Raw genomic sequence first — 25,182 nt, 5'->3', positions numbered from 1 at the left:
CTAGCATTTGCTCAATCCTTTCCTAGCATTTGCTCAATCCTTTTCTAGCATTTGCTCAATCCTTTTCTAGCACTTGCTCAATCCTTTCCTGTCAGCTACACGATGGTCGTTCTGTTGCTCAGAGCGGTAGTCTCTGGTATATACATTTGCTTTGACCTTGCATACCCCTGCAGGTCCACTGTTCATATCCCGTTCTGGTAGTCTAAGTTACCTTTACTTTTTCCTTCGGTTCTTCTTTCAGCGACTCTTTTCTGTCTGCTGGACTATTTGTTGCCATTATCTTGGCCTTATACAGTTGGCGTTGTCTCCTGTGATGATTTCCCGCCTGCTGTCAACCTTGTTTCATATTCCACAAGGTTTCTTTTCCTATTGGCAGGTTGTTCTGCCAGCTTCTTTTGGTTTTTGCCCGTTCAGATTCCTTTTCCTGCTTAACAGGCTCTTTGTTTCCTAGAGGGGCTGGATTTTGTCCCGCTCCCCTCTTTTCTTTAGTTTTGGGATTGCCCTTTCTTTAGCCCCTTTTTTCTCTATTTCCATATACTATGCATCTATATATGTATGTTTACATATATTAGGTTCTACATCTACATCTGTATATTGATATCTATGTCAATGTCTACCTTGACTCTGTCATACCTTTGTATGAACACCTTATTGTTACATCTGTGCATGCAGGTCGGTGTTTCGGCATATCTCTATTCTGATCTCTTCGTTTCTCCATCATCTGTTCCGTACATGGTATCCTTGTGTCTCTTTTCGTCCCTTTTTAAATGCATACCGTTTATGTTACATTTCCGAACAGCCTCTCCGTTCGTGTTCCTGGGGAAGTGCCATCTGTTTTTCGACTTACTCTTCCTACCAGTGTTGACCTATTTGTTGCTGGTTTTGCCTATGCATTCTGCTGAGGCAACATGTACGCATCGCTCCTCTTCTTTACACATCCTCTGTGGCCCTCCCTTGCTGGGTGTTCCCTATCAGTTGTCTCAGTGATTATTGCGGTGGTCTTGCACCTTGGTCCCTAGCTCTTTTACTGGAACAGCTCCTACCTTAAGGTTATACATGTTTATTTTCCTCTTAAATGTTGTCTACAATAGATCCCCACGTGCTCCGCTCCCCATGGCATTCCATGTCTTCTTGCAATGTTTTGTGGTCTTCCACTATTCTTCTGGTGGGACAAATGTTCTTTCTCACCTTTGTCTCTAATTGTCCTAGTCTACTTTGCCTTCAGTTAGATTGGTTACTTATTTGTGAGGATTGGGTGGGATGTGTTCGCAGATCCATCTCCTGAGTTTATATTGCTTTGGTATCTATCAGATGAACAAGTTACTTACTTTCGATAACGCATTATCTGGTAGTGCCACAGACTAGCTGCAGGTTCCTTACTGATCCACCCATCCTCCCCGACTTGCGAACTACTTTATTTTACCTCACTAACCCTTGCTTGGTCTCACCCTACCAAGTATATCTGATAGAGACTTCTAGCTACAGCTTCCTTACCTTAGAATTCCCTGGCGTCAGCTTCGAGTCCGGAGTTTTTTGTGAGCAGTACCCTGCGCGCGCGCCGTCGGACGGCGTCGTTCTGATCCACGTGGGTCGACCAGCTCCGCGTGCGTCGTCAGCGTCGTTTGAGTCGTCTATGACGTCATGGTTGTCTATATAGACGCCGTCTCGGCGCGCGTACGTCAGTTCTTTTCCTTCCGCGCCGGTTAAGCGCAGTTTTGGAAAGAGCTACCCTGCTTCGACGGTTTGTCAACGCTTTTTTTTTTACTGTTTGGAGTCATGTCTTCGAGAAAGACAGGATTCAAGCCGTGTGGTGTGTGTCATCGCACCATGTCGGTGACGGATCCGCACCGAGTTTGTCTTTGGTGCTTGGACAAGGACCACGATTCCACCTCGTGCTCCGATTGTCGGGCCATTGGAGAGATCCTTTAAGCTTCTTGCGGCCCGACATTCGTCTTTGGTCGGTGCGACTCCGCGGAGGTCACGGTCCCGCAGTAGGAGGAGGTCGCGGCACCGCTCCCGGAGCCCCAAGTCCTCTTCCTCGCACTCGAGGTAATCGGAAGGTAAGAGGCACAAGAAGAAGAAGAAGTCCAAGCGGACTTCGTCTTCGCCACGCCCGTTGACCGACGAGGCGTCTAGGGAACGTCGACGTTCCGAGCGCGGTTTTGCGGAGCCGTCGCCAGGGTCGATTCCGCGTCTTCCCCCGGATCGACCCCTGCTCAAATTAAAGAATTTTACGAGGCCATGCGTCTCGTTTTTGAGCGGGCTGAACCATCGGGTGGGTCTTCGGGCCCGCGGGGTCAGCAGGGGCCCCTTTGAATTCGACGCCGGCGGCTTCGGCCTCGGCTCCGTTGGGGACCTCAGGATCGATAACGTATCTGGACCGGCGCCGGTTTCACACAGTCGACCTCCTCCGGCGCCGGGTCCGACGTCGAGGATTCCGCCACCAGCGCCCACCGGTGGCAGCCCCATCCTTATTCCGGGTGATCCGGAGCCGGAGCGACGTCGACTCCAACTTCGACGGAGCCGATTCGGCCCAGATCATTGTCTGAGCATTATTTGGAACAGCTAGACGCAGGAGAGGAATGGGAGGGGTCTGAGGACTCTTTAGAATCAGGATTGCAACACGACTGGTATGTGGATCTAGGGGAGGCCAGTGGACTGGACATATCTCCAGATACTGGTATGCTCTCTCGCTCCTAATGTGGCTACGGAGGAGGGGGCTTCTTTCGCTATGGTGGTGCGTAGGGCAGCTGAGGTCTTGGACCTAGATCTGCCTACGGTGCCAGTCAGGACAAATATCCTGACAGAAGTGCTTCAGCCAGGGGTGTCAACATCGGAACCGTAGTTGCCCTTCAATGAGGCTCTTACAGACGTCCTTCTGGGTACGTGGTCCAAACCCAGCACAGGGGCTCCTGTGAATAGGACGGTCGGCCGCCGCCATAGACCCACTCCCAGGGACCCTAGTTTCCTAACACAACACCCCACTCCTGAGAGCTTGGTTGTCCAAGCCTCTACTTCACGTGGTGCCTTCACTTCCGCTCCCCCGGATAGGGAATCCAAGAGGCTGGATCAGCTTGGGAAGAAGATGTTTTCTTCCTCCAGCCTGGCATTGAGGTCTGTAAACACCTCTTGCCTATTGGGCCGTTATTCCCATACTTTATGGGATACGGTGGCGCAAGTGCTGCCCCAGGTCCCGGAGGGCGTGCGGGACACTGTCACCCAGGCTGTAAAGGATGGGAGAGATGCAGCCAAGTTTACAATCCGGTGTGGTTTGGATACGACCGACTCGCTGGGCAGAACGATTTCATCGTCAGTGGCCCTTCGTCGTCACGCCTGGCTACGTTCCACTGGTTTTTCAGGGGATGTCCAGTCCAGTTTGATGGACATGCCCTTTGATGGCTCTCGCCTTTTAGGCGAAAAGGCAGACTCCGCGCTTGAGAGGTTCAAGGATTCTCGAGCCACGGCCAGATCTTTGGGCCTTTCAACGCCGGCACGACAGCAGTCTGTTTTTTGCCCCTTCCGAGGCTTCGGGAGGGGTGTAGTGCCACACCAGCCACAATTTAGCCACCGTCCTTAGGCTTCACAGCATCCCGGAAGAGGACGTGGTCGTGGTACCATCAGACCCAGAGGGTCTGGCCAGAGATCGACCGCCACACAGCCCCCGTCCACTGCGCCCAAGCCCTCCTAGTGTGGTTCTGCGGGATCATGTCCGTCCAGTTGGAGGGAGGATTTGTTTTCCTCTCCCTCACTGGCTTTCCATCACCACGGACAGGTGGGTCCTTCAGATCATACGGAAGGGCTACTCCCTTCCCTTCCAGTCTTTCCCTCCTTCTATCCCTCCGACAAAGGAATGGCTGATGGAGGACCATTTAGCTTTGCTCCGCGAGGAAGTTTCGGCTCTTTTGGCCAAGGGAGCCATAGAAAGAGTCCCGATATCAGAAGTAGACAGTGGTTGTTATTCCCGCTACTTTCTGATTCCCAAAAAGAAAAAAGGCCTTCGCCCTATTTTGGACTTAAGGGACATCAATCTCTTCCTCAAGAAGGAGAAATTCAAGATGCTCACTCTTGCTCAGGTTTTGTCTACCCTAGACCAAGGAGACTGGATGGTAGCGTTGGATTTGCAGGATGCGTATTTCCATATTCCTATCCTGCCAAACCACAGACGTTACCTGCGGTTCAAGGTGGGCCACGAGCACTTTCATTTTACCGTGCTTCCTTTCGGTCTCACCAGTGCCCCTCGGGTGTTCACAAAGGTGATGGCGGTGGTGGCAGCTCATTTGCGCAGGTCAGGGATTTCAGTCTTCCCCTACCTGGACGATTGGCTGTTGAAGGCTCCTAAGCCCCAGGCTCTCGTCACCCACCTCCAGACGACGGCGGACCTCCTGCATTCGCTGGGGTTCACTATAAATGTGCCAAAGTCACACCTGACTCCCTCTCAAAAGCTCTCTTTCATCGGAGCTGTTCTGGACACAGTGCAGTATCGGGCTTATCCTCCCGATCAGCGGGTTCAGGATATTCAGGTTATGATTCCGATGTTTCGGCCTCTATCCTGGATCTCGGTGAGACAGACTCTGAGGCTGCTGGGACTCATGGCTTCCTGCATCCTGTTGGTCAAGCATGCCAGATGGCGCATGAGGGCTCTGCAGTGGGACCTGAAGTTCCAATGGGCACAGCATCAGGGAAATCTTACCGACGTAGTTCAGATCTCGGAGAGGACTGCAGAAGATCTGCAGTGGTGGCTAGTGAACTGCGAGTGGGTCAAGGGCAGACCCCTCTCCCTTCCCCAACCACATCTAACGGTAATGACAGATGCGTCACTTCTGAGATGGGGCGGCCATCTGGGGGAGGTGGAGATCCGAGGTCACTGGTATCCGGCGGAATACGGGCTCCACATCAACTTGTTGGAGCTTCGGGCGATCCGGCTAGCATTAAAAGCATTTCTTCCTGTTGTGAAAGGGAAGGTGGTGCAGGTGTTCACGGACAACACTATCGCAATGTGGTACTGCAACAAGCAGGGCGGTGTGGGGTCGTGGACCCTTTGTCAAGAGGCTTTACGTCTCTGGACTTGGCTGGAACAGCAGGGAATGACCCTGGTGGTTCAACACCTGGCAGGTTCTCTGAACGCCAGAGCAGACGAACTCAGCCGAAAATGCTTAGAGGATCACGAATGGTGTCTCCATCCGGAGGTGGCGCAAGGACTCTTTCAGCAGTGGGGAGAGCCTTGGTTAGATCTGTTCGCCTCCGCAGAGAACGCGCAATGTATGCAGTTTTGCACGTTGGAGTTTCCAAGGGGACTATCGCTAGGCGACGCTTTTCGTCGTGAGTGGAGTTCAGGCCTCCTGTACGCCTTTCCGCCTATACCACTTCTGCCCAGAGTTCTCAAGAAAATCAAGAACGACTGGGCCCAAGTAATCCTTGTGGCTCCGGATTGGGCACGGAGAGTTTGGTATCCAGAGCTTCTCAAAATGAGCATCGGTCCTCCCATCAGGCTGCCTCTTCGGGAGGATCTTTTGTCGCAGCAGCAGGGGAAGGTTCTCCACCCGAACCTGTCAACTCTGCGCCTTCATGCGTGGAGATTGAGCGGCGACAGTTGATGGTTTATGACCTCCCTCCTGAGCTCTGTGATGTCATTCTGGCAGCCAGGCGTCCCTCTACTAAGTCAATCTATGCCTACCGTTGGAAACGTTTTGTTTCTTATTGCTCAGAGAGGTCTATTGATCCTCTTTCTTCTTCTCTGTCTAACATCCTTTTGTTTATTTTGTCTCTCGCCCAGCAGGGTTCCTCCTTGGGGACTCTCAAGGGCTATCTTGCAGCCTTAACGGCTTTTCTTCAGTTGCCTGATCAACCATCTCTGTTTAAATCACCTATAGTCCCGCCTGTGCCTTTCGTTATGCCCCAGTGGGATCTTAATCTGGTTCTTACCTTCCTTATGTGTGCTCCTTTCGAGCCCTTGCATAACTGTCCTCTCCGGCTGCTCACTATTAAGACAGCCTTTTTGGTGGCAATTACATCTGCCAGGAGAGTGAGTGAGCTGCAGGCTTTATCTTCTAAACCTCCTTATCTCATGATATATCCTAACAAGGTGGTGTTAAGAACTCGTGCCTCTTTCCTCCCCAAGGTGGTGACCCCTTTCCATCTGGGTCAAAGTATCACCCTGCCCACCTTCTTTGCACCACCGCATCCCTCTAAGGAAGAGGAGCGTCTCCATCGACTGGACCCAAAAAGAGCGTTCTCGTTCTACCTTGACCGCACTAAAGAGTTCCGGGTGGACGACCAACTCTTTGTGGGGTACGTTGGTGCAAAGAAGGGTCGGGCAGTACAGAAGCGATCCATTTCGCGCTGGGTCGTTCTCTGTATAAAAATATGCTACGCTCTGGCGGAGAAGCAGCCTCCTGAGGGCTTGAGAGCTCATTCCACTAGGGGGAAAGCTGCTACCACTGCGTTAGCACGTTGTGTACCGGTGGTGGACATATGTCAGGCCGCAACGTGGGCTTCTTTACACTTTGCGAAGCACTACTGCCTGGACAGCCAGGTGAGGAGAGAGGGGCATTTTGCCCGTTCTGTCTTGCAGGACTTCCTTGTATAAAAAAAAAAAAAAAATCTCCTTCAGACCCGCCACCATGGGTTATAGCTTGGGTATCTATTCTAAGGTAAGGAAGCTGCAGCTAGAAGTCTCTATCAGATGAAAAAGTTACTTATCTTCGGTAACGAGGTATCTGGTAGAGACTCTATCTAGCTGCAGATTCCTTACACCCGCCCAAGCCTCCCCGCTAGGTGGGAAGTTTTTTCTCTTGTACATATGTGTATGTATATATATATATATATATATATATATATATATATATGTTCGATGGCATGTGTAGCTGCAGATACACATGTTGTGCACACCCCGCCATCTGGTGTTGGGCTCGGAGTGTTACAAGTTGTTTTTCTTCGAAGAAGTCTTTTCGAGTCACGAGATCGAGGGACTCCTCCCATTTCGGCTCCATTGCGCATGGGCGTCGACTCCATCTTAGATTGTTTTTTTTCCGCCATCGGGTTCGGACGTGTTCCTTTTCGCTCCATGTTTCGGGTCTGAAAGTTAGTTAGAATCTCGGAAAAATCGTCGGTATTGTTTGCGTTCGTTATCGGGTTAGTTAGAACAGATCGACACCGACTTTTGAAGAGCTCTGGTGGCCCTTTGGGGTTTTTTCAATCCCCCGTCGGGGCCTGGTCGGCCCGGCCACGTGTCTCTTCAAGGCTGATGGAACGGGCCCCATTCCGCTTCTGCCCAAAATGTCATAACAAGTATCCGTATACAGATCAGCATCTGGTCTGTAACTTGTGTCTGTCTCCAGAGCACAAGGAGGATACCTGTGAAGCCTGTCGAGCGTTTCGGTCGAGAAAGACATTAAGAGACCGAAGAGCGAGAAGACTGCAGATGGCGTCGGCGCCGACAGGACAAGGGCGTTTCGAGGAGGAAGAAGAAACCTTCTCCATCCAGGAATAGGACTCGGACGAGCTCGATCCAGAAGAAACGCCGAAAACCGTGAGTAAGACGTCGAAACATAAAACTCACGAGAAGACAACAAAAGCCCAGGGGACGCCACCGCCAACAGGCCATGGCTTAACCCGAAAAATAGGTGACCGATCATCGGCACCAAAAAAGGGCATGCATGTGGCGAAGTCATCCGACTCCGGTCGAGATACCGCCACACAGCAATCTCGGGCCCGAGACAGCGGCTCCGAGCAGATTCGGCACCGAGACAGTGGCACCGAAATGGTTCGGCACAGAGACACCACGACGTCGAAAATAAAGAAGGTTTCCTCGGAGCCCAAAAAGGCGACCGAAAAGATTTCGATTCCGAAACATCCAGCCTCGGAACAGAAAACAGGTTCCTGCACAGAGGAACAGGGATTGTCCTCCCAAATGCAAGGACATAAGTTCGGAGAAGAACTTGAATCAGCTGAGCCAGACTACACTCAAAGAAGGCTCCACATTCAAAAAGACACAGGGAAGATAAGCACTCTTCCCCCAATTAGGATGAAACGAAGACTTGCCTTTCAAGAAAAGGACAAGCAGCCACAGGCAAAGGTGGCAAGACAAACAACTCCACCACCATCTCCACCACCATCAATGCACACATCACCGGTAGCCACTCCACCACTGATGCAATCCCCGACTCATACTGCAATGAGTCAAGATGATCCCGACGCATGGGACCTTTATGATGCTCCTGTATCAGATAACAGCCCAGACTGTTACCCTGCAAGGCCGTCGCCACCTGAAGACAGTACATCCTACACGCAGGTGGTCTCAAGGGCAGCTGCTTTTCACAACGTCACCTTGCATTCAGAACCAATTGAGGATGATTTTTTGTTTAATACACTATCCTCCACTCATAGTCAATACCAAAGCTTACCTATGCTCCCGGGAATGCTAAAACATTCCAATCAAATATTTCAGGATCCTGTAAAAGTCAGAGCCATAACTCCAAGGGTGGAAAAGAAATACAAGCCACCGCCAACATACCCTGTTTATATTACGCAGCAATTAACACCAGACTCTGTGGTTGTCGGGGCAGCTCGCAAGAGAGCAAACTCTCATACCTCGGGAGACGCACCTCCACCAGACAAGGAGAGTCGCAAATTCGATGCTGCTGGTAAAAGGGTTGCAGCACAAGCAGCAAACCAATGGCGTATTGCCAACTCACAAGCACTTTTGGCAAGATACGATAGAGCTCATTGGGACGAAATGCAGCATTTCATAGAACACTTACCCAAAGAGTTCCAAAAAAGGGCACAACAGTTGGTAGAAGAAGGACAAAGTATCTCCAATAATCAGATACGGTCAGCAATGGATGCAGCAGATACGGCTGCAAGGACAGTAAATACTGCAATTACGATAAGGAGACACGCATGGTTGAGTACGTCAGGATTCAAGCCGGAAATACAACAAGCCGTGCTGAATATGCCCTTTAATGAACAGCAGTTGTTTGGGCCGGAAGTCAACACTGCTATTGAGAAACTCAAAAAAGATACTGATATGGCAAAAGCCATGGGCGCACTCTACTCCCCACAGAGCAGAGGCACATTTCGCAAAACACCATTTAGGGGAGGGTTTCGAGGTCAACCTACAGAGGCCACAACCTCACAAGCAAGGCCCACTTATCAAAGCCAATATCAGCGGGGAAGTTTTCGGGGGCAATATAGAGGGGGACAATTCCAAAAGAATAGAGGGAAGTTCCAAAGCCCCAAAACCCCTCAAAACAAGCAATGACTTCCAAGTCACACATCCCCAACACATAACACCTGTGGGGGGGGAGACTAAGCCAATTTTACAGACATTGGGAAGAGATAACAACAGGCACTTGGGTACTGGCAATTATCCAGCATGGTTATTGCATAGAATTTCTCAAATTCCCTCCAAACGTCCCACCGAAAACACACAATATGTCAAAACAACATATAGATCTTCTAGGATTAGAAGTTAAGGCTTTGCTACTGAAAGAAGCAATAGAATTAGTAACAAACCAACAGAAAGGAACAGGAGTTTACTCTCTGTACTTTCTCATACCCAAAAAAGACAAGAGTCTGAGACCTATATTAGATCTCAGAACATTAAATACCTACATCAAATCAGATCACTTTCACATGGTGACATTACAGGACGTAATCCCACTGCTCAAACAACAAAACTACATGACAACACTAGATCTAAAGGATGCGTATTTCCATATACCGATGCATCCTTCACACAGAAAGTACTTAAGGTTTGTATTCCAAGGGGTACATTACCAATTCAAGGTGTTGCCATTCGGAATAATAACTGCGCCAAGAGTTTTTACAAAATGCCTGGCAGTCGTAGCTGCACATATCAGAAGGTAGCAAATACATGTGTTCCCGTACCTAGACTATTGGTTAATCAAAATCCACACGCTACAACGATGTTCACAACACACAAAGTATGTCATAGAAACCCTCCACAAACTAGGTTTCTCAATCAACTACACAAAGTCACACCTTCTGCCGTGTCAAACACAGCAATACTTAGTGGCGACAATCAACGCAGCAAAAGGGATTGCCACTCCAAATCCACAAAGGGTTCAGGCATTTCACAATGTAATACACGCCATGTATCCAAAACAAAAAATACAAGTCAAAATGGTGATGAAACTCCTAGGCATGATGTCCTCATGCATAGCCATTGTCCCAAACGCAAGGTTGCACATGCGGCCCTTACAACAGTGCCTAGCATCACAATGGTCACAGGCACAGGGTCAACTTCTAGATCTGGTGTTGGTAGACCGCCAAACATAAACCTCGCTTCATTGGTGGAACAGTATAAATTTAAACCAAGGGCGGCCTTTCCAAGACCCAGTGCCACAATATGTAATAACGATAGATGCCTCCATGATAGGGTGGGGAGCACACCTCAATCAACACAGCATCCAAAGACAATGGGACAGTCAGCAAAGACAGTTTCACATAAATCACTTAGAACTATTAGCAGTATTTCTAGCGCTGAAAGCATTTCAACCCATAATAAGCCACAAACACATTCTTGTCAAAACAGACAACATGACCACGATGTATTACCTAAACAAACAGGGAGGGACACACTCAACACAGTTGTGTCTCCTGGCACAGAGAATATGGCATTGGGCGATTCACAACCACATTCACCTAATAGCACAATTTATTCCAGGAATTCAGAATCAGTTAGCAGACAATCTCTCTCGGGATCACCAACAAATCCACGAATGGGAGATTCACCCCCAAATACTGAACACTTACTTCCAGAGTTGGGGAACACCACAAATAGATCTATTTGCAACAAAGAAAAACGCAAAATGCCAAAACTTCGCATCCAGGTACCCACAAGATCAGTCTCAGGGCAATGCGTTATGGATGAGTTGGTCAGGGATATTTGCTTATGCTTTTCCCCCTCTCCCACTCATTCCTTATCTGGTAAACAAGTTGAGTCAAAACAAACTCAAACTCATACTAATAGCGCCAACATGGGCAAGACAACCTTGGTACACAACACTACTAGACCTCTCAGTAGTGCCTCATGTCAAATTACCAAACAGACCAGATCTGTTAACGCAACACAAACAACAGATCAGACACCCAAATCCAGCATCGCTGAATCTAGCAATTTGGCTCCTGAAGTCCTAGAGTTTGGACATCTAGACCTTACACAGAAATGTATGGAGGTCCTAAAACAAGCCAGAAAACCTACCACTAGACGTTGCTATGCAAATAAGTGGAAAAGACTTGTTTGTTACTGCCATAATAATCAAATTCAGCCCTTACATGCATCTGCCAAAGACATCGTAAGATACTTACTACATTTGCAAAAGTCAAAGCTAGCTTTTTCTTCCATTAAGATACATCTTACCGCAATTTCAGCTTACCTGCAAATTACGCACTCAACTTCACTATTTAGGATACCAGTCATAAAAGAGTTTATGGAAGGCCTAAAGAGAATTATACCACCAAGAACACCACCAGTTCCTTCATGGAACCTCAACATTGTCTTAACACGACTCATGGGTCCACCTTTTCAGACCATGCACTCTTGTGAAATGCAATTCTTAACATGGAAAGTTGCATTTTTAATTGCCATCACATCTCTGAGAACAGTAAGTGAGATTCAAGCATTTACCATACAAGAACCATTTATTCAAATACACAAGCATAAAGTAGTTCTAAGGACAAATCCTAAGTTCTTACCAAAAGTCATATCACCGTTCCACTTGAATCAAACAGTAGGATTACCAGTGTTCTTCCCACAGCCAGATTCTGTAGCTGAAAGAGCACTACATACATTGGACATCAAAAGAGCGTTAATGTACTACATTGACAGAACAAAACTAATTCGAAAAACAAAACAATTATTTGTTGCTTTCCAAAAACCTCATACAGGAAATCCAATTTCTAAACAAGGCATTGCTAGATGGATAGTTAAGTGCATTCAAACCTGTTATCTTAAAGCAAAAAGAGAACTGCCTATTACACCAAAGGCACACTCAACTAGAAAGAAAGGTGCTACCATGGCCTTTCTAGGAAATATTCCAATGACCGAAATATGTAAGGCAGCAACATGGTCTACGCCTCATACGTTTACCAAACACTACTGTGTAGATGTGTTAACGGCACAACAAGCCACAGTAGGTCAAGCAGTACTACGAACATTGTTTCAAACAACTTCATCTCCTACAGGCTGAACCACAGCTTTTGGGGAGATAACTGCTTACTAGTCTATGCACAGCATGTGTATCTGCAGCTACACATGGCATCGAACTGAAAATGTCACTTACCCAGTGTACATCTGTTCGTGGCATTAGTCGCTGCAGATTCACATGCGCTCACCCGCCTCCCCGGGAGCCTGTAGCCGTTTAGAAGTTGATCTTGAACATTTGTAAATTTGTAAATATATTACTTTAAACTACATTATGTACATACGTATTCACTCCATTGCATGGGCACTATTACTAGCATACACAACTCCTACCTCACCCTCTGCGGGGAAAACAATCTAAGATGGAGTCGACGCCCATGCGCAATGGAGCCGAAATGGGAGGAGTCCCTCGATCTCGTGACTCGAAAAGACTTCTTCGAAGAAAAACAACTTGTAACACTCCGAGCCCAACACCAGATGGCGGGATGTGCACAGCATGTGAATCTGCAGCGACTAATGCCACGAACAGATGTACACATATATAGGTTTCATTTTGGCAACTTTTTGCCTTTCTTACAGGCATGATAGTGTTTTTCTCCAAATAGTTAAAGAGGTTAAAAGTGTATTGGTTTGTTCTTCCATGACTCTGTGCTTCTGGCGCGGGAAGTAGTGGAAAAGATCTGACGTACGCGCGGCGAGACTGCGTCTATATAGACAACCGTGACGTCATAGACGACTCCAACAACGCTGACGACGCACGCAGAGCTGGTCGACGCACGCGGATCTGAACGACGCCGTCCGACGGCACGCGCGCAGGGTACTGCTCACAAAAAAACTCCGGATTCGAAGCTGACGCCAGGGAATTTTAAGGTAAGGAATCTGCAGCTAGATAGAGTCTCTTCCAGATACCTCGTTACCGAAGGTAAGTAACTTGTTCTTCTATTCAGTGGTGGTAATTTACAATTACATCTTTTTATTTTTTTGTCGTACAGTTCCATTGCCTCTATCTATAGTGGCTCTGTGTTGTTGTGTGGATTCTGGTCAGAGAAAAAACTGACGTCAATCAGCGTGTCGGAGGAGGAATTATATGGACTCTGTCGACATCATATCCAGTGGATGATGTTGATGCAGAGTCGCACGGGCCCTCTCCCGTCATGTAGAGGTACTGCTGGGAGAATTCCAAGGTAAGGAATCTGCACCTGGTTTGTATCCCTACCCAGGTAAGGCGTTACCGTAGATAAGTAACTTGTTCGCAGGGAACCAAGACAAGACTGCAACTGGTAGTAGGGCTCCTACTGCAACTTTGTCCCCCATGCATTGCAAGGACTCTGCAACTTCTGTGGCCGTGCATCCTCCAAAGTCACACGGAGTCTCTGCCTGCACTAAGAACACCCAGAAGAAATCTCCCTTGGAGTGAAGGAGTCACACCCCTGCAGCCGCAGGCACCTCAGCGTCAACAACTGGTTTGTGGATTCTCCTGTCCCACGGACTTATCCAGGCTCTGCAACACAGCTGGTGGTTTTGTGGCTCTCAAGACGTCTGACCTGGCTTCTTTGCAACTGGGAAGTCAGTGGTCCCTCAGTGGAACTGCTGGAATGGAACCCCTGTGCCACTCGTTCGTTTGTCATTACCAAGGCGTGTTAGTCCAAAGACCTCCTAGCCACAAGAAGCTCAAGTATCACACAGATCCAAGACTGACGTCCTCCCTGCAACTCCTGCAATTTGGGCATCCATCTTCTTTGTGCTGCTGAATCTTCCTCTTGACTCCCTGTGTCTGCTGTCAGAGAGTTCGCCATCAATTCCTGCTGGCTCTCCTCATTGCTGAGGGCTGGCCCTGACTTACCTGTGAAGGTTGAATCCCTTGGACCTAGATGGCCCCATCAACTGGAGCTCTTCGTGCATCCTTCTTCTTGCATTTGTCAAGGCTTGTTGGCAGCCCTGCTGGTCACTGACCCCCTGCAATTGGACGGCTGGCATGGGACAGCTTATGGTCGACTCCTGGGATTCGCCTGCATCTCCTGGACTACACAGTTGCCTCTTCACGACAACCGTCCATCAGAGAAGTACCCCCAAGAAGGGTGGGCATTGCCCTCCTGCACCCCCTGGGCGACTCCAGGCGGTTTGGACTCTGTCCCCTCTTTCCTCGGGTATTTCTTGCCTGGAATCCATGCTTGGGTTCCACAGACCTGGTCCACAGGTCACTGCAGCAGCTGGACCTGCTGAGGTCCCTCATTGACTTCAACAGGAGGTTCTGAGACAACTTCACCCCTATGCACCTGGCTCCCTGGTGTAGCTACTCCACTTCTCTGGGTATCCACGGGTAGGGGCACTATTGAACTTTGCTTGTTCCAACGGGTTTCCTTGGGGTCCTGTAGGAAGGGTCGTTCTGCCCCCTTTTTCCAACAGCAACTATCCCATGTTATGCTGTGGACACCGATACAAAGTAACACCTCTGCATAGGTGCTTCTGGGGAAGCTCTGCTGCTTACTTCTGGTGTTCTAGTACTTCCCCAGTCCTTCGGATCCTTGAGTATTAGTCTTGCTTGGTTGTACTGTTCTTAACTGTTTTTTTCGTATATGGTTTAACACCCCCAGCCCCCATAGGGGCCCATGTTATTTTATGCTTTTACCTACCTGTTTCTAAGTATATTTTCTGTGTGCATATTTCCGGTTAGGAGATATACCAACGTTAGTTTATTGCCTGTGTGTTAACAAATAATACTTTATTTTTCTAACACTTGGTGTAGTTCTTTCTTGTGTATAAATCACAAGCAGTTGCTTTACACTCCCTCTGATAAGCCTTAGCTGCTCTCCACAGCTACCCTTTGAGAGCTTTGTTTATTAGAAACCACTTACACTATCACTTATGGTTGCCTGGGATCAGTGCAGAGTGCCTCACCTATAGGTGTACACCATATACTGAGTCAGCCTCCTGCAGCCACCTTTGGACCATGCCCACAAGTTTTGAAATTGGTGCCTGCTATAACTTATCCTATTCTCAACTACATCTTCAATAACTCCTTGGAAACTACGATCATTCCCATCAGCTGGAAAACAGCTCAACTTATCCTGCTACTAAAAAAAGATAAAAGAAGATCTAGCAGTCTTGAGCAATTTTAAACTGATCGGGCTCCTAGCAACAGGCTCAGTTTTTGGAGAAATTGAAATTGGTTAATAGACAAGTGTTCCAAATTCTAGAGCCAAATAATTTATTAATGGCTCTCAATCAGGCTTTCAATCGGGCTGTAGCACGGAGTCTGCACTATTAAAGAATTCATTGTGTACAATCTCAGTTTGGGCTTTTTGGCGATGGTGGTTTTATTGGCTCTGTCAGCAGCTTTTAATACTGTCACATTCCATCCTGCATGACAAACTTGGGAAGCTAAGGGTCTAAAGAGAGGCACAGACCTGAATATAATTTTTCCTTAGGGATTGGTCCAGGCGGTCTACCTCCACCCCTTACACCTCAGTCCTTAAACTACCAAGAAATGGGGTACCACTGAGATCAACTCTAAGCCCCACACTGTTCAACGTTTACTTGGAGCCGCTTGCAAATTTGGATGAATTGTGTGGCTTTCACGTTGTGCCTTTAAAGGATGAATGATAAAAGTAGCAGGTTGAATAAATATGAGCAGTCTAAATCTGAATTCAGATAAAACTGAAACTTTTCTTTCAAGCCAAATCTCCGCTAGCCCCTATCCACCATCCCCCATTCCCCTGCAGACTGGAACAGTACAACGCCTTTTCCCCCAACTCCCATTTCAAGTCAAGCATTTGTTAACCAAATACATTAAGTCTCCACCCCCCACCTTCTCCCCACTCCCACTTCCACTGCTAAGAAATCCGGAATCAAATTTTATGCTGACCTTACCTTTGCACTCCAAATTTTGAATGTATCGTCTTCATGCATGGTCAAACTGATATCATTAAGAAGATCTAGTCCCTGATCATACACACAAAACAATTGGTCATACTTGGTCACGTCCAGTTGGACTATTCTAACAGTCCCTTTGGTGCTCTTGGCCTACTTGATTCAAAGCCTACAAGTTGTCCAAAATGCAGCAGCAAGAATGGTTTTAAAAATCCCCTTCACCAGTCAAACAGCCCATACTTGAAACAATTGCTTTGGCTCCCTGTGGCTAAGAACATTCAGTAGAAAGCTCTAGTTCTGTCATATATAGCTTACTACAAGAATGGGCTTCTAAACCTCAATAAAGGCTCAGGCCTTATTATCAGGCCAGATCTCTTACATCCAATAATCATTTTCTGATGTGCAGAGCCAGAAGAGGAGGCAGGTCCTTCACGTCCCTGGCATCTCCATAACGGACTGCTCATCCTGTCAGGGACAAAATCGATCTCAGAAGCCATGTTTAAAAAGAAGCTGAAGAATCTCCTGTTTGATCAATAAGATATGCAAGTGTAATCTGCTGCTGGCCTGTATTGTTGTATTACTCTAGGCACTGGGACACACCTTCAGAGGAAACTCCGTGCTGTACAATGACTTACTATTATTGTTATTATTTATTGGCTAGGTCTGTGAGAAGACCATGTTGCCTGCTCAGTTCTGCAAGACTTTTTGCTCCGTGTTCCGTCCACAGACCCTTCATCTGAAGAGACACTGCTTCAGTATTTATTCTAAAGTGAAGACTCTGTGATTATATCCATCAGCTGTATCCATGAAAAGAAGTTACTTAACTTCCTAGTTTTCCTCCCCTCCCTCCCACCTCACCGTTCTATGAAGTGACCTCTTATTAGCATCTAAAAAAGTCCAAAACTAGATATCTGTTCACTGGTCAAGCGTGTTTGCCAATGGGCTCTGCGTCTGAGGGCACAGACAAGCCAAAGAAAGCAATTGACATCAGCGTGCATTGTGGTGCACTCAACACTTCTGGAACAGAATAAATTTGGTGTAGAGCCTCACACCAACGCCTACCAGCAAGCAGGAGCGCTGCTTTTGAGTTTCCAGATCCAGTCTGACCCCTGGGGGAATATTCACAAGGTGAGGAATCTAAAGTTAGAGTATCCACCAGAAAGAGTGTTAATGAAGGTACGTAATTTGTTCATCTATGCCTAACTTAAATTAATACATTCATTTTTATTGCCATGAACTATTTTAAATCAGCACTTCATATGTGCATTTCCTAAATATGCACATTTGTAAATGAACATAGCTCCATTGTACATATTTAATTATTTATTTATTTATTTTAGTTATCCCCAAAACCAGATGTACGTGGATCAAAAATAGAGAATCCTGCTACAGGAACAACAAACCAAGGACAAACTCTGGTGAATGCGCCACCAAAGCAAGAGTGTGTAAAAATTAAAGGTCTACAGGCAAATGTTACAGTACCAAAGGTATCACATTTTATTTGCCTTCTATCAAGAGAATATGTATGTCACAAATTATTGTATATGTTTAAAAGGGCATTTCCAAAGCAGTGTCATTTTATACAAAAAGTTAATTATTTTATGAAATTAACCATTTATGCCTGCTGTAATTTCTGTTTGTTTTCAGAGTATGCACAAGGATGTGTGTTCTCAGTTTTCACAGATAGGATGTAGCCATTGCCAGATGGCAGACGTGTTAAAAATAGTTGAAATCTGTTTATCATTTGACGTCATCATCTTTTTATGCTAGTCTGCTAGAAAGAACACTGCTACACTGTGATAAAGACCACACTCTTGCCCTCTAGAATGGATGGACACTACTGTGTATGTGTACTGAAGTGTGGTTGCATGTGTCTGTTGTACATATGAATGTTTGTGTGCATAAGTGTACTTGTGGTTTTTTCATTGTGTTCACTTTAAAATCTGGGTGTGTGCATCATAGAGTTCCACTGTCCAAACTGAGTCCTCCTTGAAGGCTGTGCTCTGCATTTTAATGGTAGGGAAACATTATACCTTAGTTGTTGGGAGTCTTCTCTACTGTATATCAGACATTTGCAAACCAGTAAAATTGTCCAGACGACTGAGAGCTCAGTGCTGCTTATTGTGTCCAACATGCAACAGGTAAGGTGGAATCGGATAATGACTAGTCAAGCCTTTCATCAGCCCAAGGTCATTAAAAATCAATACCTCTGAATAAAACCTTTTTTTTAAATATATTACTAAATAGAAAATCTACAACAGTGAATGCTGTGCAACAAAATAGTATTTGATTGATATGTTAACTCAGCCAAAAAATTGCGTAGTGAGTGATTTTTAAATTCTCTTTGAACGAATGTTCTGGCAGCCATACATTATGACTTAGTACTGTTAAGTTAAGCAAAGCAGCAATACACAACATGGGTAATCTAAATTTTGTTTGGTTATTGTTGTTAAATTGTTCAAATAGCCTTCTGCAGGAAATGGTCATGGCTGCTTCAGAGTACTGGAGATTGTACTTTTGTCCCTGTAAGCATTTGTGTTGTGCATTTTATGAATGTGTGTGTGTGTATAACTTGTATGTTTGCATGTTATGTGTGTCTCACTATGTTTTTGTTTCTGACTCTGTGTTTAAAGGCAAAATAATAGGGCGATTGGAGTTGATAGTCTAGTCAGACCCAGAAGTCCCAAGCAAACTAGGTTGAAGCTAGAGACCTTACAAGAGTTGTGTTTACTGACTGTGTTGAGATGCATTCATCCTGTGTCTGTCAAAATTTTAGTTCACATGGCTGTCTGGAGGTGCTCAGGGGGAAAATAGGCTTTCATAGTTGAATTCAGACATCTAAATTTATTAGAAGCAGTTCTCCAAAGAAAGTACTGTAGAAAAAAACAGTACAGTGCTGGGTATATTGTCTTGAATGCCTGAATACTGTTATGATTTCACAAAGGCCACAACAGTGTGGGTAGGGATGTGGATTGGCAAAAGCTATGTGAAAGTGGGCGGGAGGGAGCAACCGGTGTAGTGCGAAGGGACTCTCAAGAGAAACAGCAACTCAAAGTAGTGGGAGTGTAGAAAGCTGGCTCTCTGTATGTTGCACTAACACGAAGTACACAGTGCAGAGTGTCCAGTGGATCCCCAATTGGTTTGCAGAGGCAAAAGTTGATAGGACTAATGCTCTATTTTGTGATAGTGTGGGCGAGCAGTTACACTTATGAGAGGGTACTGGTAAGTGTTTGTTGTACTCAAAGAGGCAATAAACTAAACACACACTCTTAAATCTGGGACCAATTTGAAAAAAGATCAATTCATTTTTTTTTTTTTTTTTTTCTTTTTAAATCTGTTTATTAAACGAGATATAGAAACTTACAATGCAATACAGTTGTTTCAAATGAGTATGCGGCTTCTTAGCTCATATAGCTTCGTATACAACAAGAAGCTTTTAATGATATGCATCGAATAGAAAGAGAGAACAAAGAAGAGACAAAAAAGAAAAAAAAAAAAGAACTATACATTATATAACTGTGATCACTCTGGTTGTATTTTTTTTTATGCATATGTGCTTAATGGCGTTTTGAACATTAGAATTGTCGTTGGGGTGCATGGGGTGGTGGAGGTGCACACCTAATGTGGGTACAGATTTTAACCAAGGGTGCATGTTTTTGAGTGGGCCTGGCATATGCATGTTAGTTTGGAGGAGTTTATGGCCATTCTGTCTTGGGGAGTCTAGATAGTTCCTTAGGTTATGTAATAATTGGATGTTCTAGTGTAAGCGCTATTGGTGAAGGAAATGTAGGGAGTCATGGGGGGAACATGTTGTCTCTCATTTCTATTTTAACCACGAAGCTGTCCCATATTTCGACGACTCCTTGTGGCTGGTCCGTCTGTTGTACTTGTTTCAATGTGTGGGCTTCTGCTTGTGTATGGTTGTATAGGTCGCGCAGCCAGGCTATGTAAGGGGGGGTTTGGGGCGCCTTCCAATGTATAGCGATCAAGCGTTTGTACACTACAAATGCCAAATCTATTAATTTGTGTTAGTGATTGTCACCTCTGGTGCGGTGGCGGATTCCTAGGAGACACGATTCTGGGGAGGGGGTGAGTGCATTGTCAGCAACTTCTGAGGTAGTTTCTGTGATTCTCTGCCAGCTTGCATTTATTGAGGAGCATTCCCAGACCATGTGGTAGAAATTGGCACTAGATGCGGCACATCTAGGACATTCCGATTTGGCATTAGGATAAATTCTGTTGATGCGTGCAGGGAATAAGTACGTCTGATGAATATAATTAAATTGAGTGTATCTCAGTCTGGTGTTTCGTGATACCGTTTTGACCGTGGCAAGAATGATTTCCCATGTTTTTGGGGAGATTGGAGCAGCGAGATTTAGCTGGTGATAAGTCTACGCGGGCATTTGCTGTTACGGCTTTGTATATCATTGAAATAGTGCCCTTAGTGTTGCCTATTGTCAGGAGTATTGTGAGCAACCCGGATTCGTTGGGCTCATTGTTACTGTTGCCCCACAGGCTACGTATCACTTTGGTGATGGCCCCATACATTAAAAAAGCTCCGGTGTGCATTACTCCCGTCGTCACCTGTTCCGCGAAAGTTTTTATATGGGAATCAAAGTATAGGTCACCCACATTTAGAGTTGTAGTTTCCCGTATATCATGGTGAAGTGTTAGGTTCTGTTTTTTTGGGATCTGGGATAGGGGTATTGTAGGCGAGTATGGGGGATGGTTGGACTTGCCCTGGACATATCTTTTCCAGCAAAATTTAGCAGCTTCCAATATTGAGGATCTATTGGGTGGGGAAGGGAAGCCCGCTAACAATGTTCTTAATATTGTTTGCGATGTTGTGTATTCTTTCATTGCTACGCTTTCTGGGGACGTTGAGTTGTTGAACCATGAAGCTACCCATTGCAGTTGGGCCGCTGCATAGTATAATTCCAGGTTTGGCATACCCAAACCACCTTCTACTTGTGGGTGTTGTGTAATAGCCAGCGATACCCTTCGTCTATCTCTGCCCCATAGCAATTCAGTTAGGAGGGAATGCAGCTTATGGAAGAATGTGCGTGGTAATGTCAGCAGGAGGGCTGTGAAATAATACAGAAAACGCGGTAGGATTAGCATTTTAGCTATTGCGGTACGGCCCATGGGGGATAGTGGGAGCGATGTCCAGAATGACAGGGAGGTCCGGGTGGATCTGAGCAGACGGTCTAGATTGCCCTCCTTTAGGTCTTTCATAGAGTGGTAAATCTGTACGCCTAAATACTTAAAGGTTGAGGTAGCCCAGGGTAGCTGATATTGGGGTAGACTGCTGTGTTGTTCATTTGGTATGGGGACTAGGAGAAAAATACATGATTTGGACCAATTTATATGTAATCCAGAAACCTGTGCAAAGCTATCTAGTATTAGCATTATTTCTGTGATAGATGTTGGGTGTTGGCGTTGGTAGATTAGGGCATCGTCGGCGTATAGTGACACAATGTGATGTTGGTCAGCTTCTGGTATGCCCCATTTGTGAGCGTCTTTACGGAGTCTGATTGCCAGTGGTTCCATTGCAATAGCAAATAATAGGGGAGACAGCGGGCAGCCTTGCCGGGTGCCTCTGCCTATTGGAAGTTCTTCGGATATAATTTGACCTGTTTTGACACGTGCTATGGGCTTGTGATATAGCGTCCTAATCCAATTTATGAAGCCGCGTGGAACCCAAATGCTTCTAATGTTCGGTAGAGATACTCCCAGCTGAGTGTGTCAAAAGCTATTTTTTTATGTCCAGGGACATGGCTACTGCTTCCACCCCGTTGATGCCATGCATTAAACGAATCAGTCTTCTAATATTGAAGAAAGTGTTTCTGCCTGGTATGAACCCAGATTGATCTGGGTGTATTAGCTCTGGTAGGTAAGGGAGTAGTCTGTTTGCTAGGATCTTCCCTAGGAGTTTACAGTCAGAGTTAATAAGCGAGAGGGGTCTGTATGACCTGACGTCTAAAGGGTCACAGCCTGGTTTTGGGAGCACGACTATTAGTGCTTCATGCATGGAATCTGGGAGTTGCTTTCTGCTGTGGGCTTCATTGAACACCTCGAGGAGGGGTTGTAATAAATGATTAGGGTATGATTTATAGTATTCCACTGGCAATCCGTCAGGGCCAGGGGCCTTGTTGCTTGCCATTTGCGAAAGAGCCGTTCGTAGCTCTTCTACTGTGATAGGGCCGTCTAGCATTTCTGAGTTGCTTATTATGTGTGGGTTTTGGGGAATCATTGTTAGTAATGTAGAAAGCTGTTGTTTAGGAGGAGGATTAGAGGTTTGGTATAGAGTACAATAATACATATGGAAGGCTATGTTAATTTCAACTTGGGTATTGACAACAAGGCCTGTGTGAAGTTTAATCGCTCCTATAGGTGCTGCCTGCATTGGTTGACGGACCAACCAAGCTAATCATTTTCCGGATCTGTCGCCCTCTGCGTGTTGTCTCGCCTGTAGGTGTCTATAATCATGTTTGCATAGTCTGGTGTCTGTTTCTTTGTGGTTTGCACGGAGATCACTCAATGTTTGCAGTGAGGATGGGTTTGTTGAGAGCTCAACTTCCGCCCTGCGCATTTTAATTTCTAATTCCTGTAGTTCTTTAGTGAGCACTTTTCTGACTCCCACTGTGGCCGCGGGTCACAGCTTTATGGGCCTCCCATTCAGTCGCGCGTGTTGAGGCGGTATCTTTGTTTGACGTGAAATAATTTTATAAGCATGTGGATAACTCTGCTTTGAAGGGGGGGTCTGTGAGGGCTTCTGATTGTAAGCGCCAAGTTGGAATACGGGCATGTGTGCATCCCCATGCTACTGTGGCATGTAGTGGATTGTGGTCCGAGATAGTGCAGGCTAGGTATTCTGATTTATTTTGTGAATTATGGCAGGCGTTGCGAATAGCATGTCTATTCTTGTGTGTATTTTATGTACTGATGAGTAGTAAGAGTATTCGCGGTGCGTGGTATGTCCCACCCTCCATATTTCTTTCAGGCCGTTGTTTGTAGCCCATTCTACTAGGTCGGCAGTTGTGCGTCTGGCTGGGGCGGTGATCAGTGGAGGGATTGATCGGTCCAGGTGTATGTCTAGTACCAAGTTAAAATCTTCACCCCATATACTAGGCTCAGATGGATCTCTAAGTTTGCTGTTGTTAAGTGTCCATAGAAATTCGTGTTGGCCTGTGTTCGGGGTATATAGAGCAATTAGTGCTAAAGGGTGACCATCTAGATCCCCCTCCAGTATCCCATACCTTCCGTTTGGATCAATCTGCGTGCGGGACATTACAAACGGGACCCCTGGTGCAATCCATATCTCCACCCATCGAGCGAATGCCGAGAAAATGGTACCATATATTTTGCCCCGCCATTTTGCGCGTAGGTTGGCTAGCAAGGCCCCATTGAGGTGAGTCTCTTGTAGCATGGCTGTGTGTATCTGGTGTCGCTTAAGATACGCATGAATTTGTTGCCGTTTACGTATAGCTACCATGCCCCTAATGTTCCATGTGATTATTTTATATTGTGGAGTGTTTAGGTTATGTTGGGGTGCCATGATATGTGTGTTGTTTTGTTAAGCTTGGGGGATCTATTGTCTGTGTGTTGTGCCCTACCCGGTATTCCCAATTGTGTTTTATGGTTAGGATGTTACCAAATGTGGTAATGAGTACGACATTTGTGTTGTGGGATTGTTTACCACGCCTATTACTACGATCGTGGGCTACGATATGTGCCTTGAGTGAATCACATCTAGTAACATTTAAAACATCAACTATATATAACTGTAACTGTGCATACAACATGGCTGGAATAAAGCCTGTGTCTGCCTTCTTAAGAAACCTGTCCATATGGAGTGGGGGACGCTGTGGGTAAATGTATCCAAGTCAACGAGCTTCTCGGCCCGCTCCGCTCCTAGTACTGGTGCGTCCTCTCGGGTACCCCCGGCGGCTGCGGGTCCGCGATCCTGGCTGGTCTCCAGGTTTGGTAATACTCCGCCTCCTTGCTAGTCATTCGACTAGGTGGGCTTTTTACTCTGTGAGGAAGTCTGTTCCCGGCTGTAAAGTTATTCTGGGCCTACTTGTTTAGCAAATGTCATCTGCCGTGCGCGGGGTTTGATTAGGGCCGCGGTTGGAGTCTGTGGAATCATATTGTGTTTCGAGTTCTAGCTCTACTTCGTTTTGGATGGACTGGGACGTTGGAGACGTGTTGATGAAGCGTGTTGTGGCCCGTGGTAGTGAAGAGCATTCTGCTTGGGACTGTTCAGGTGAAGGTTTCACATCCTGTTTTCTTCGAGGTTTGCGCCTAGACTTAGGTGATGACCATTTTTCCGCTGGGTTACTTAAGTTTGTTTGGTCGGCCAGGCCTTTAGCGTGCAGCCAGGTCCAGGCGTCTTCAGGAGTAATGAAGAAGAGAGTGTGATTGTCATTTTGAATGCACAATTTTGCAGGGAACAGAAGAGCATATTTTATGTTATGTTCACGCAGTCTTTCTTTGACCTTAAAAAAGGAATTGCGTTTCTTTTGCACTTCCGCAGTGAAATCGGGATAGGCAGTGATCTCTGCATTTTCAAAGCTTACAGGGCCTGATTTTTGGAATAGTTGCAGGATAAGGTCTCTGTCACGGAAGTTAAGGAGTCTTGCAATAAGCGAACGGGGCTGGGCCCCTGGAAGGGGGGGGGGGGTCTTCCGGGCACACTCTGTGCTTGTTCCACTGAGAAAAATTTCGGGATATTATTTTGTAGTATTGTGTTCGTTAGCCATTGCTCGATAAATAGTTCTGCGCTGGGTCCGTCTGCCCGTTCTGGAAATCCCACGAATCGGACATTGTTCCGGCGTGATCTGCCCTCAGCGTCCTCGGCCCTGCGCTTCAGGGCTTCGACTTCCATTGTTACTGTCAATAGTTGTAGTTGAAGGTCCTTTATCGATGGCGTTAACCGTGCCGTATCCTCTTCAAGCGTTGTTACTCTTTCCGCCAATGCTTGTTGGTCCGTGTGTAGAAGGTTAACATTTTCCGTGATCGTTCCTATTTTTGCCTCTAATGTGGATTTGGTATCAAGGATGGCTTGTAGTATTTTCTCGAATTGCGTAGTGTGCAACTGTAAAGTTGCCTCAAGCTTCTGGAGTTCCTGGTGTGTGACCGAGGGC

At 46.4% G+C, this 25,182-nt stretch overlaps 1 protein-coding gene across 20 annotated transcripts in view; it reads left to right on the top strand.

Annotated features, from left to right (window-relative positions):
* The window catches only part of BLTP1 (bridge-like lipid transfer protein family member 1), a 1,779,540-nt gene that overhangs the window by 732,806 nt on the left and 1,021,552 nt on the right, over positions 1–25,182 (top strand). For all 20 annotated transcript variants that reach the window (XM_069242474.1, XM_069242454.1, XM_069242518.1 and 17 more), the window contains one exon: positions 17,377–17,523. In XM_069242474.1, the coding sequence (XP_069098575.1) occupies positions 17,377–17,523 (147 nt within the window). The remainder of the gene's footprint in view (positions 1–17,376; positions 17,524–25,182) is intronic.

The sequence above is a fragment of the Pleurodeles waltl genome, chromosome 1_2 (assembly GCF_031143425.1).
Source record: "Pleurodeles waltl isolate 20211129_DDA chromosome 1_2, aPleWal1.hap1.20221129, whole genome shotgun sequence".
NCBI lineage: Eukaryota > Metazoa > Chordata > Amphibia > Caudata > Salamandridae > Pleurodeles > Pleurodeles waltl.
Note: the sequence above shows the minus strand (reverse complement) of the source record. Positions and strands in the feature narration are given on the sequence as shown.